General features: G+C 46.2%; 1 protein-coding gene across 1 annotated transcript in view; it reads right to left on the reverse strand.

The window, feature by feature from the left end:
• GPALPP1 (GPALPP motifs containing 1) overlaps window positions 1–13127 on the reverse strand; it is a 159232-nt gene that overhangs the window by 71466 nt on the left and 74639 nt on the right. The window contains exon 5 of the mRNA XM_086935015.1: window positions 2842–2976. Within this exon, the coding sequence (XP_086791141.1) occupies window positions 2842–2976 (135 nt within the window). The remainder of the gene's footprint in view (window positions 1–2841; window positions 2977–13127) is intronic.

Here is a 13127-nt window from a genome sequence, read left to right on the forward strand (position 1 = left end):
GAGTGATCCGACCAGGCGCAGGGAAGAATAGTGGTGGAAGAAATCACTCGACTGGCCGACCATAACTGGTCGAGAGTGTGACCATGTAAATGGGTAGGAGAGTGGATGTGAGAAATAAAATTAAGACCACACATAATATCCGTGAAATCTTTGGAAGCCCTATCTTCCCTGGAATCACCGGGCCAGTAGTTGAGGTCTCCCAATAAAAGGACCGAGGAGTTGTTGACCACAAAAATGGCCAACAGCTCCTGTAGGGCAAGCACAAAGTGAGGCATGGTCTGGGGGGGGGACGGTATATAAGAACTACAGTGAGGGGGGCCACAAGATTTGTTGACTGAGCCACTAGAAAATCTACGTTAGGTATAGGAGGGTGGGGAAGCAGTTGGAACTGAAGGTTGGATTGAATAATCATGGCTACACCTCTGCCAGTTTTCCCATCGGGGCAATCGGCCCGAAGGGCGTAATAGGAATCAGGGAGTGCAGCTAAAACGTCAGGTGAGGAATATGGAAGTGTCTCGTTATGCGGTCTCCCCAAAGCCACTACAGCTCCTCCAAGAGCCTCCACCAACGCGGCAGCGAGACTCATCATTGGCTCGAAAAGAAGGGCCCACATCTCCCCGGAGCTAAAATCTTTAAACTGGCTGCCATTTGAAGCCAGAATCCACCAGAAAATAGCTTGCATGACACACAAGGCCCTACATCATACTGCACCCAGCTATCTCACACAAAAACTCACAATATCTGGAGGGTCAAGATCAACAAGAAGTGCGGAAAACCTCCTTCAGAAACCACAAAAATTCAATAAGAAAAAAACGTATAATCGTTCCTTTTCAGGAATGGCACCCAGGATATGAAATGCCCTTCCACCAGAAATAAGACTGAACCCCTACACCTCTTCCTTCAAACTGGAAGTAAAAGGCATCATTATGGCAAGATTTACGTAAACATAGCCTCACATGATTGTGAGAACCCCTACTCCATTCATCATACCTATCAACCTAATCAATTTTGCCACTTCCATGATCCGCATGTTTCGCCCTTGCTGTGCACCTCACTGCTTGGCTTTTTATATGTTCAGTCTGTTCCATTTATTTTGACGTTTTCATCATCAATGTATTACCATCACCCTTCAGACCGACCGATCCGGTTCTGTACCATATCTGATTTGCCCTTCTATTCGTGATTGTCTTTGCTGCTATTAATTATGGTCCTGTTTATCCTTAATGTTTGATTTGTCCTTTTGTTTAGTAAGCTTTCTGATGTTATTCTTATGGTCCTGCTTAATCCTATTGTTTGATAAGCCTATACACATGTACTGTAAAGCGCTCTGATACCCGCAAGGGTCTTGTTCGCGCTCTATAAAACTTTCAAAATAAATAAATAAATGTACTGTAGTTCCTGCAGACAGACGCATGAAATTATTAACTACAGTAATGTGGATCACGTAACATATCACTGCAGATTTGGGAAGAGCACAGTCCCTAAGCACATAAGAAAAGTAGCCTTTCCATCCTGTGCAAAAAAAAAAAAAGAAGGCAGAGGCCCTAATAGGGAGGAGATGTGCAGAGCTGATGTGACGACTGAGGTCACAAAGGAATGGTTACTGATCGAAATCAAGTTGCAGCAGTGTCAGAAAAGGTGCCCCCTCCATCCTTGTGGGCAACTATGGCTTGTCACCTTTCAGTATATGTTGTATGTGGAGGGAGAAAGCCATGGTCACATAACCCTTTGTCCATGCAAACATCCATTTTCTTTCTTGTGACACCTCGCTTCTGAACTCAGCCTTCTTCCAGTTCTCAACTACACACTCAGAGGGTGCAGTGGGGGAACTTGAATGTTAAAAAAGTAAGAAAAACTAGCGACGGATGTGTATCTGCATGGGGACCAGTAAAATGGGTTAAGGGGTGGGGAGTGGTGTGGCAGTGTATACAGATGCAAAGATGTATCTGAACAGTTTTAGTCCAATCACTAAGTGGCAAGCTACCAGTTCAAAATACGATACATCCAGATCCTTGAACATTTTTCAGTATTCACACAAATGACTAATACACATTACTAGCTTTAACAGCAAGATATTAAGCTGCTACAGTTACAGGTAACTGTACAGGGGTTAATAATGAGTCCATGGCTATATCAGAGGCCAGTTAAACCTCATCATATTAAAGTGGTATTTGGTGGTTCATCTGGTATTACTCCAAATAAACCTCCATACCAATCCAACAACTACAAAGGTAATTTGTGTTACTTTTTTTAGCTACTAATGATCTACTACATCATTCAATTAGTAGTGTAAAAACACTGATGCCCATTCTATAAAACATGTCACAGTAAATGATTTGTTCACTGGATCTTAAAAACTGGTTTAATATTTCAACTCAATGGCGCTCACTTTCTACACTTCAATGGTATAAAATGCTGAAGTGCCCCTACCAAGAGAAGAATCGGTCATCTTGTAAATGTTGCTTATCGTTGCAGAATAGAATCAAAACTCTGAGCTACTTTACTGGCATTTATAAGAGTATCGAGTATGTTCTACGAATTTATAGAAAACTCACAATTTGAACAGAGAAAAAAAACAGGCCAATGGGCATTTTCTCAATTTCACTCGTGCCTAATGTAGCTGGCATCCAAATGCGCTGAAAGAGGTCTGTATCCCCTAACAATGGCTTCCAAATAAAGTGGAATTTTGGTTAGCACAAAAAAACAGCGAGGTGGCACACTTAAATGTGCATCAAAAAATCAAAAAGCTCACTCTTGTTATGGAAATGATTTTTAATCAATCATACTCCTTAATACACTTGCAAACACTTCCTGATGAAACCAAGACTGCAAGGTACTTACATCATCACCTGAAGTAAGCTTTTTTTTCATCTTCTGTGCTCTGCGTACAAAATCCTCAGCCACAGAATGATCAACTGGACTTTTTGCAGGCAAAGGGCCGATCCCTCCACTTTCCTCCTCACTACTGTCCTCCGTCTAAAGAAAAACACATTCAAAGGTTTATGGTAAACAAGGAATTTGTAAATTAAGTAACAATCCTCTTTTTTTTTTAACAACTCATTATTCAGATTTCAAAGCTTTACAGGCATTATTTCCAAAATCCCATGAAGTGTACATACATTAAAAAAAGAATACCATAGACAACATGGTCAGAAAAAGCAGAACAATTAGGAAAAAATAAAAACACAGACATGAGAAGAGTCAGTCGAACGGCCCTGAGAAAATACTGAACCAAGGGTTGGTCAGCAGGAGCCTCCAATGGATAAACCGCTTCAAGAAAGTAGTAAAAGGAGGGGGATTAATCCCCGAACCACACAGGGTGCCTCACCAGACTCTCTGCTAACCTCTTAAGAATGACCCCCTCCCGTCACACTGGTACCACCCCAGCTAAATGCAAACCCATCAATCCTATGCTTCTGTAACCACTTTCAGAAACAACCAGGCACACCTTATGAACATCTGTGGACAAAGCTAAGCCCAGAAACACCCCTCCATTTAGGACCAAGTGCCAGCCCACAGCAGGTGACCCGCACTTCAGGCCCCAGGGAGAGGGAGGGGGCAGGGCAAGGGGCCCTGGCCCCTGCAAAATGTCCAGGAGACCCTGCACGTCCATAAGCCGGGATTAGAGCTCACTCAGTCACAGGAAGGGGGCAGACACCTCCTCAAAGACAGGCAGGCTTTCCTGAAGTTTATACACCAGCTTCTCATCCGTGGGCAGTCAGTGCAGCTCTGCGGATCATTCCTGCTGTGTGGGCACCTGGGGAGAGCGCCACTGTAGAAGGTTACATATCTTGGTCATCAGGAGGGCTGTCAATGGCCAACGTCGCAATGGGAGGGCACGTCCTCCACCTCCGTAAAGTTATTTAACAGAGACATTTTGGCTGAGTGCTTGAAGAGGAGGGAGCTAGTAGAGTTCGCCACACAGAATGCCGATAGGGAACCAGTGCGCAACAGCTCTAAAGAACATGGAACAAACCACACGTAGCACAAGAGAAGCACCAACAGGTAACCACTGGCAGAATCCAAGCTCTGCAGAGTTTATATGGCCTCCAGTACCAATTAAAAAAAAATCCTGAAGTAGGAATACTTAAGACGTGCTTCGCAAAGGCAACAATTGTGGCAATCCAAAACATTCCTCCAGTCCTCACCGGAGTATTCCGTACCCAGACAGTCCTGCCAATAGACCCGAAAGGAGGTGCGAATGTCCTGAGAGTAAATATTGTCAATGAGGACTTGATAAAGATTCGAGATGGCTCCCTAAGCGAGGCCCCACAACCAGAGGTAACCCAACACTGGGTGGACGGAAAGTGTTATAGAGTCGCAGCCCAGCATACCTCCGAGGCAGTGGTGCAACTGCCAGTAATGCAATGACTGCGATTGAGGAAGATGGAATGTTGGTCTTGGCGGTTCAAACGGATGAAAGGAATCACCCACTAGCAGGTCCCTTACAGTCCGAATTCACCATTCCACCCAGAACGTCCAGGTGATTTGGTGGTGTGCAACAGTAATGCCCATATTCAAACCCTAATGGTGCCAGTTTATGGACTGTGGAATGTCCACCCCCCATTCCCGCAGGAGCCGATGTGCCCTTTCCACATTGTCCAAGTAGCCCGTAGAGTCTGGTGCAATGTGAGGACCCAGCTGAAGGGGGTCACAGAGTGTCAGCAGAATATCCTCACTCGAGGTCCAATTAATCTTCTATCCCGATAAGGCTGAAAACTTGTCAATCACAGAAATAAGATGGTTAAAAGAAGCCCCCGGGTCACTCAAGGATAGCAAAATGTCATCTGCTTATAGCAGAATCTTGTATTGAACTGCAGAAATATCAATACCCCCTGATGATGACCAAACGTCGGATGGTGGCCGCAAAGGGTTCCAGTTGCAAGGAAATCAAGGGAGGGGACAACGGACATCCCGGTCTCGTCCCCCATAAGTTAGAAAAATCAACCTGTGCGGAGGGGGTGGAGTAAAGCTATTTGACCTTGTCCAATAAAATTAGAACTAGCCCAGTCCTGTCCAGAGTGTGGAATAATTACCTCCACTCAACCCTATCATCACAGCCATGTCATAGGGCATTCACCAGGAGGTGCATGACTGCAGGAGGACTGGACGGGCATGAATCCACTTAGGAGTCCTGGATAAGATTTGGGATCACCCAATTGAGACAAGTCGCCAGAATTATCGCAAGCGCCTTCATTTCCACATTGAGAAGCAAAATGGGGCAGTAGCTTGCACAACTAGTTGGATCCTTATTGGGTTTCAAAATGAGACTAAGGAGAGCTTTTTTATATTCATGGCATAGGGTGTTGGGGCCTTCCAGCGCTTTAAAGAATTTGTATAACAGGGGGGACCATCAGGTCCTTATTAATCTTGTAGAACTCTATCGGGAACCCGTTGTCTCCTAGGGCCTTATTATTGGACATATTGCCAACAATTTCATCCTCCTTTAGGAGCAGACAGCCCACTTCCGACAAGGCGGGTTAGCGGAGGGGGGGGGGGGGGCAGGGGGGGGGAAGGGGTGCGGTTGGAGGGGGTCAGTCGAATGGCATGAGAAAATACTGACCCAAGGGTTGGCCAGCAGGAGCCTCCAACTGATAAACTGCTTCAAGAAAGTGGGCAAACGCCTCTGTGATCTCCACCAGAAGTGTGAGAAGTTCCCCAGTCTCCCCTCGCATAGCCTCCAGTTGGTGCTGCTGAGCAGCCAGCAGTCTACCTTCCTGGTATTCAGGTATTCAACTCAAATTTGGCGTGCTTGAGTCCCCCCAGGAGATCCAGGAGGGGTTCCTTGTATAAGCCTCCAAGAGGGACTGAATGTCAACCTCCAACCGGGCCTTCTCTTTCCCGGGCCACTGGCTTGCAGAGGGTCAAGTCTCTCACCAAAGCCCTCCTCACAGTGGCCTCGCCCACAGCTCAGAGAAGCTACACAGAAGACGCAGAATGTTTGCTATCCCCGAGATAGCTGCAACAGTTCTCCCACAGCTGTCTTTTGGCCTCCAGCATCCAATAGTGAAAGAAGTTCAAACTCCATTGCTTGAAGGGAGGGGAGACGTGGCCAGGGTCGAGCTCCAGTAGGACCGGGGAATGATCCAAGATCCCCCACAACTACATAGTGCAGGCACTCATCAAGGGCAAGGTAGAATGGGAGAGGAGGAAGAAGTCAATCCAAGAACATGTCCCATGAACACATGACAGAAAGGTGCATTTCCTATCCCGGGCGTGCATCAGACACCAGGTGTGAAGCAGGACATGATCTCCCATTACATCATGCAGGATCGCCCTACCTCTTGCGTTGGCCTTATCTAGAGGACCCAAGTGGCCAAGCTGGGGTTCCAGTGCCACATTCCAGTCCCTCCAATAATCATCCTGGTGGTGCCAAACTCAGTCAGGAGGAGCAACAGCGAGGAGAGGAAGGGCACACATTCCTGACTGGGGGCATACACGGAGCTCACAATCAAGGTTTGGTATAAGGTCCTGAACTTCACAAACACATAACGACCCAGGGGATCAGTCCAAGTTTTCGAAATTGTAAAAGAAAAGGACTTGTAGAAAAGGATTGCAACCCTGCACTTCTTCAGGGAGGGTGAAGGGCTGGTAGAACCACAAGCCAGGCAGAAGGCTTCTGCGGATAACCCTGCTCACCCAGTCACTCTGAACTTTCTACGCCTCGAGGGGCAATAACATAGTCTTCTGCATGAAGGCATCACGAGGGGAGTGTATCACTATATAAGTAAGGGGTTTCCTCTGCTTAATGAAGTTGGTAAGAACATTCACATTATGGGGTATAATACACATGCACTTGGGTCTCGAATATGGGGCCGTGGGGGGCACCTGTGACTATGCGGACATGTGCTCCAATACGGAGCCATAGGCACATTCAAAGGAAAACCACCAGCAGCAAGGAAGGGGGAAGCAGCTTCAAGGCTGGGAAAAGGACACAATCACTGGTGCAGAAAATTCTAGCAAAGCAACAATCCCTGAAGGCCCAGTAAAAGTAGGTACAGCTCCGGTAACGAGGCACAGAGGTGAAAACAAATCTCAAAACAAAAATAGATGAGCTTACATCCCAGTCTCTCGCCTACCCAACGCTCCCAATCCACAGGAAGAACAAAGAGCAGGTCCAGGCTTTTTGAAGCAAACGGCTCCTCCATAGTAGCACATCACACTCAGACACCCAGCTCAACAATTGCATCTCAGCACTATACTGAAAGGGAAGAAGGAAGGAGGGCAAACCGGTGCTCATACACAACCAGGTTTTTAAAATACAGGGGACCCAGGATGCACAAAGGAGAACTCCACCCCCCCCCCCCCCCCCCCCCCACCTCCCAGAAAGGACTCACAGTAGGACAACAAGGAGAACGTCCCATCTCCCAATAAAGCAGAAGGGAGAGAAAACTACCCACAATTCGCCCAAGAGTCTATATGATCACAACTTAATCGGGGAGTGCGACTGGTCCCAGGTCCTGTCAACTGCATCCTCAATGACCCTGGGTGCCGTGCCCTTCCACCGTTTGAGGCCAGTCTCAATCGTTCAGGGGTGGTGGAGGTTGGATCCCTCCAAAGCTTAGCAGAGAAAGGTGGTGGTTGGCCCTGCAGGCATGACATCCATGTCTGTAAGAACCCAGACAAATTCAAGTAACAATCCTAAGGTTTTTAAAGACTGCGGAATACAGCTAATTCACATATTTTGTGTAAGAAAAGACTTTAATTAAAAACAAACATTTTTTGTTTTGAAGAAAAACATTCCTCAATCTTGACTTTTATACACAAAAGGAAGCAAAAGAGATCTAAATACTCTCAAATGTAGCAAATTCAGGGATAGGTACTTGACTGTTTTGTATTCCTTTTCTGGGTATGGCATAGCGCCAACATGTCTCCTCCTAATAAGATGGACTTCCTCAAGTCCTTAGACATCTCAAAAAACATAAGGGTAGTGAAAGTAAAGATGCATACACCATATTAAAATGACAGAGGCTGGGACTGTGAATAAAGACTGTTGGAGGGAAAATCTATTAATAAAGTAAGACAAAGACACAGGGTGCATTGGAATGTTTGAATCGACAAAAGAGAATGAGAGGAGGGTGCAAAGGAGAGGAGCCCACAGGTGTGTTAGGGCTTTGTGTAGTTCCAAAATGTTTCCTCACTCAGGACAGTCTCAATGCATTTCGGTGCCATAAGCAAAGCTTTATTTTTTGAACCTAAAATGTTCACAGCACTCAGGATTGTATGACTAGTCATTGTAAGTTCTGGAGGGACCACCATCCAACCACTGCCAATGTATGTATTCTCACTGTACCTTCTGCATATATGATATGCAGCAAGTTTGCTGCACTACAGCAACTTATCAGGGTCACATCCGATAGGCAGACTTGGATTAGAGACATTCATGTAAACATTAGAATTTGCATGCTGGAAGGTCCTGGGAGAAGTCCTTTATATGCCTAGGGTCAGCATCACATTGGAAGCATAGGCGAGCTGTGGCATAATCAGTAATCTATCAGTTCTGCATCTGAAGAGGTAACAGCACGGTTATACATCTGAACGTGTCTCAGCAATACTGTGATGAAAAGAATTAAACAGTAAAAGTAGAATAGTAGGGATATATGTACATTTAACATTTGATCAGCGGGGTCTCTTGACACTATTGAGAGATAATATATATTTACTGCTACCCAACTCAGATAGCCTCAAAAAGGAGGAGGTGACCCATAGGAATTCATGCTCGGGTTACTGCGATGTTCCTTTAATGTAAGGAACAGGCTACCTTAGCCATCATGTTAAGTGGTCTTTAAGTCATATTGGCCCTTTGTAACCGACACATGCACCACTACATTCCCCAAAATACTTGGAGCACCCTAATACCTCATGTGATATATTCTTTAAATACTACCTTGTGACCGGATTTATGTAAAAATGTAGGGCGGTAGGTAGAGGTAAGGGATAGGGAATCTTCACCTAGTAGTGCACAGTGCTGCACGAAAGCTTCAATTCCTGCACACGTTTATTCAGCCATCTTATGTAGCTAGACTGGTCTCTGTGGAATGTAACAAAAAAATAGAGAGGAGAACCGCGGTTCATGGAAGAGCAAATCTGCATAAATAAAGTAAAGAGAAAAAAGGGACGAAATGTAGCTACATTTTTCTTTACACTTTCTCAACATTTAATTTAGTACAATTCCATCTTTGTCTTAAAAAGCCACCGCAGAAGTACCTGCAGCAAACCCTGACCCAAAACCCAATTAGAAAAGCAGGTCTCTCAAAAAGATGGCTGAACACTAAAATTGCAGCCAACATGTAAAATGACCAACAGTAGTCTCCAAATCGTGCGAGCATGGGTTAAACTTAGGTTTTATGGGTTCACACTGAAGACCATAATGTGGATGACTCCGATATGGAACAGTACATCATGCAGGCAGCATACTATGAAGAGGGCGCACCTCCCACCTTTTTAGATCTCGCCTGTCAATGCGCATGCACATTGAGCTTGCGAGACTACAGCAGCTTAAACAGACTTTAACCAACTTGCGATTCCATAGCGATTCCTTGCAGTGCCCGTGAAATTTAAGCTCCATGCGCAAGCGCATTGACATTAAAAGCGCGTGCACATGAAAGCGACAAGGCTCCCTCCCACGGCTATCCCCAGCGTGCGCTGTGCCTCAGGCATTTCTCCTCCCCTAATTTATTCACTGCCCACGGCTTTCACTTTGACGGGCGCCAGGCCGTCTCTCCCCTCCTGGCCGCCTCTCCCCTTTCTCTCTAGCACGCTCATACAGCGTGCGCTGTGTTAGGCATTTCTCCTCCCCTAATTTATTCACTGCCCACGGCTTTCACTTTGACGGGCGCCAGGCCGTCTCTCCCCTCCTGGCCGCCTATCCCCTTTCTCTCCAGCACGCTCATACAGCGTGCGCTGTGCCTTGGGCATTTCTCCTCCCCTAATTTTTTCACTGCCCACGGCTTTCACTTTGACGGGCGCCAGGCCGTCTCTCCCCTCCTGGCCGCCTCTCCCCTTTCTCTCCAGCACGCTCATACAGCCTAAAAAAAAACGTGCAAACAACTTTAAACACAAATCACCCAGCCTCTCTCCCATTCAGCAGCATACATTTGATACATTCAGATTATAGGCAAGATGCTTGCATCATAAGGTAACAACTTTGAGTCACAGGAGGGATGGCTAGCTTCAATTAAAAAATACTTGTGTACAAATAAAATTAAACACACAGACTCACTCCCATTCATCATGCCTACTCTTTCACCCCCTCTCTCTACAGCGTGCTACGGACCCCCTCCCTCTACAGCGTGCTAGGGATCCACTGTGGCCACAGCCTCAACTTACACTTAAAACACGATTAACACACACAAATCTAACATTCAGCTGCATACTAAACGCAAAAACTCTCCAGCATGCGCGCCTCACTCTCCAATTCATTTCACATAAACACACTCACCAGAGGCTTTGGGTAACTTCGGACGCACACTCAGCTCATACCATTTCGCCAAACCTCCATCTACATTTCGGTCACAAGTTATATTCACAACATGCCTTTGAAACATACAGCCTAAACAAAGAAAATAAGACGTGCAAACAAATTTAAACACAAATCACCCAGCCTCTCTCTCATTCAGCAGCATACATCAGCTCGTACCATTTCGCCACACCTCTATCTACATTTCGGTCACAAATTATATTCACAACATGCCTTTTAAACATACAGCCTAAACAAAGAAAATAAGACGTGCAAACGAATTTAAACACAAATACCCCAGTGTCTCTCCCATTCAGCAGCATACATTTGATACATTCTGACTCTAGGCTCCATCACCACACAGCTCCACCGAGGCATACACCACACAGCTCCACAGATGCACCCGCCACACAGCTCCACCGAGACACCCACCACACAGATCCACAGATGCACCCAACACACAGCTCCACATATGCACCCACCACACAGCTCCACATATGCACCCACCACACAGCTCCACTGATGCACCCACCACACAGCTCCACTGATGCACCCACCACACAGCTCCACTGATGCACCCACCACACAGCTCCACTGATGCACCCACCACACAGCTCCACCAATGCACCCACCACACCATGCTGCAGATTGATCACCTGTAGAACAATCCCCAGTCATATGACTGGATCCAGAGATCTTCATAGCAATAAGGTCTACATTAGAGGGCATTGGGGTCAGTCATTGCTAGAAGTGATGACAGGCAACGTCACAAGGCCATAAGCGACCACCCTACTGCTTTGGGTAACTTCGGACGCACACTCAGCTCATACCATTTCGCCACATCCTCTATCTACATTTCCATCACCCCCTCACCCCCTCACCCTCACACCCCCTCACCCACAGTCACACACTCAACCTTAAAACTCGCACACCCTCACTCACCTTCACACCCTCACACCCTCACAACACTCACCCTCACTCACCCTCAAACTCTCACCCTCACTCACATCTATCATCACACTCTCACACCCCCTTACCCTCACCCCCTCACCTTCACACCCCCTCACCCCCTCACCCTCACTCATACTCACACCGTCACCCTCACACACCATTACACAACCTCACAGCCCCTGACCCTCACATCCACTCACCCTCACACTCAAACCGTCCAAGTCCACCCTCCAACTCCATACTACAACTACAATACCACCCTACAACTCCACCCTCCAACTACAACTCCACCCTCCAACAACTAATCCACCCTCCAACTCCACACGTAAATAGCGTTAAGCAACATTTATTTCAATAACTAAACATCGGATTACACACTTGTAGGTATTCAAAAATGAAAACTTAATGCATTGCGAGGACAGTGCAGCAATTAATACATCAAAATGCAGAAAGGAATTGTAAAATATAAAAAAAAATTTAAAAAACAATAAATGCAAACAAAATAGGGAAACATCTGAATACACAGCGAGTAATAGAACAATTTAAAAGGGGACAAAGCCATCTAGAGGACACGAATTCACAACATAAAGCAGTTACTAAAGTAAGGAAAAATAAATAAACCGTTAAACAATGCAGGGAATAATCCACAAAACAAAGAAAGTGAGTAATCACAAGAGCACGAGACTTCACAGCCTAATTGCAATTCTTCCAGAACTACAATAAAGTATTCCGCTCAAACTACACAAAAAAACAAAACAATTAATAAAAGGTGGCTTCATACGTATACTTTGCCACAATTATTACGCATCTGTGGTCGAAAAATTAAAAGGAGGTAAACATTGTCTCTAATGAGCAAACAGACAAAATGACTGCGCATCTATGTTAATGCAAGCGAAGCTTTTGCAGCGCAAATTGATATGTACCTTACAAAAAAAAAGATAACTTTTTAAATGCAGAATATAAAAAAAGTTACTGATGTGTTTGTTTTTTGATTCAGCGCCAACACCTGCATCAATCAACATTACATAGGTCTCTATTAGCTTCTGAAACAACGCTTCACAACATTAATACATTTGAAGTGTGCAATATTCACGGAGAAAAAATGATCACTTATAGGCATCATCACAACACCTCACACTCACACCCACTCACACCCACTCACACCCTCACCCACCCTCAGACTCAGACACCCTCACTCATCCTCACCCTCCCTCACACCCTCTCACAACCTCACACACCCTCACACCCTCAATCACACTCACACCCTCACACACCATCACTCACCCACACACCCTCACCCTCACTCACAACCTCAACACCCTCACCCTCACACACCCTCACCCACACACACCATCACTCACCATCACCCCCTCACCCCCTCTCCTCACACCCCCTCACACACACTCACCCTCACAGACCCTCACCCTCACCCACAGTCACACACTCAACCTTCAAACTCGCACACCCTCACTCACCTTCACACCCTCACAACACTCACCCTCAAACTCTCACCCTCACTCACCCACACCTATCATCACACACTCTCACACCCCCTTACCCTCACCCCCTCATCCTGACACACCCTCACCCTCACAACCCTCACACCGTCACATTCACTCACCCTCACACACCATCACACCCCCTCACACCCCCTGACCCTCACATCCACTCACCCTCACACCGTCCAAGTCCACCCTCCAACTCCACCCTACAACTA

The sequence above is a fragment of the Lissotriton vulgaris genome, chromosome 8 (genome assembly GCF_964263255.1).
Source record: "Lissotriton vulgaris chromosome 8, aLisVul1.2, whole genome shotgun sequence".
NCBI classification, from domain to species: Eukaryota; Metazoa; Chordata; class Amphibia; order Caudata; family Salamandridae; genus Lissotriton; species Lissotriton vulgaris.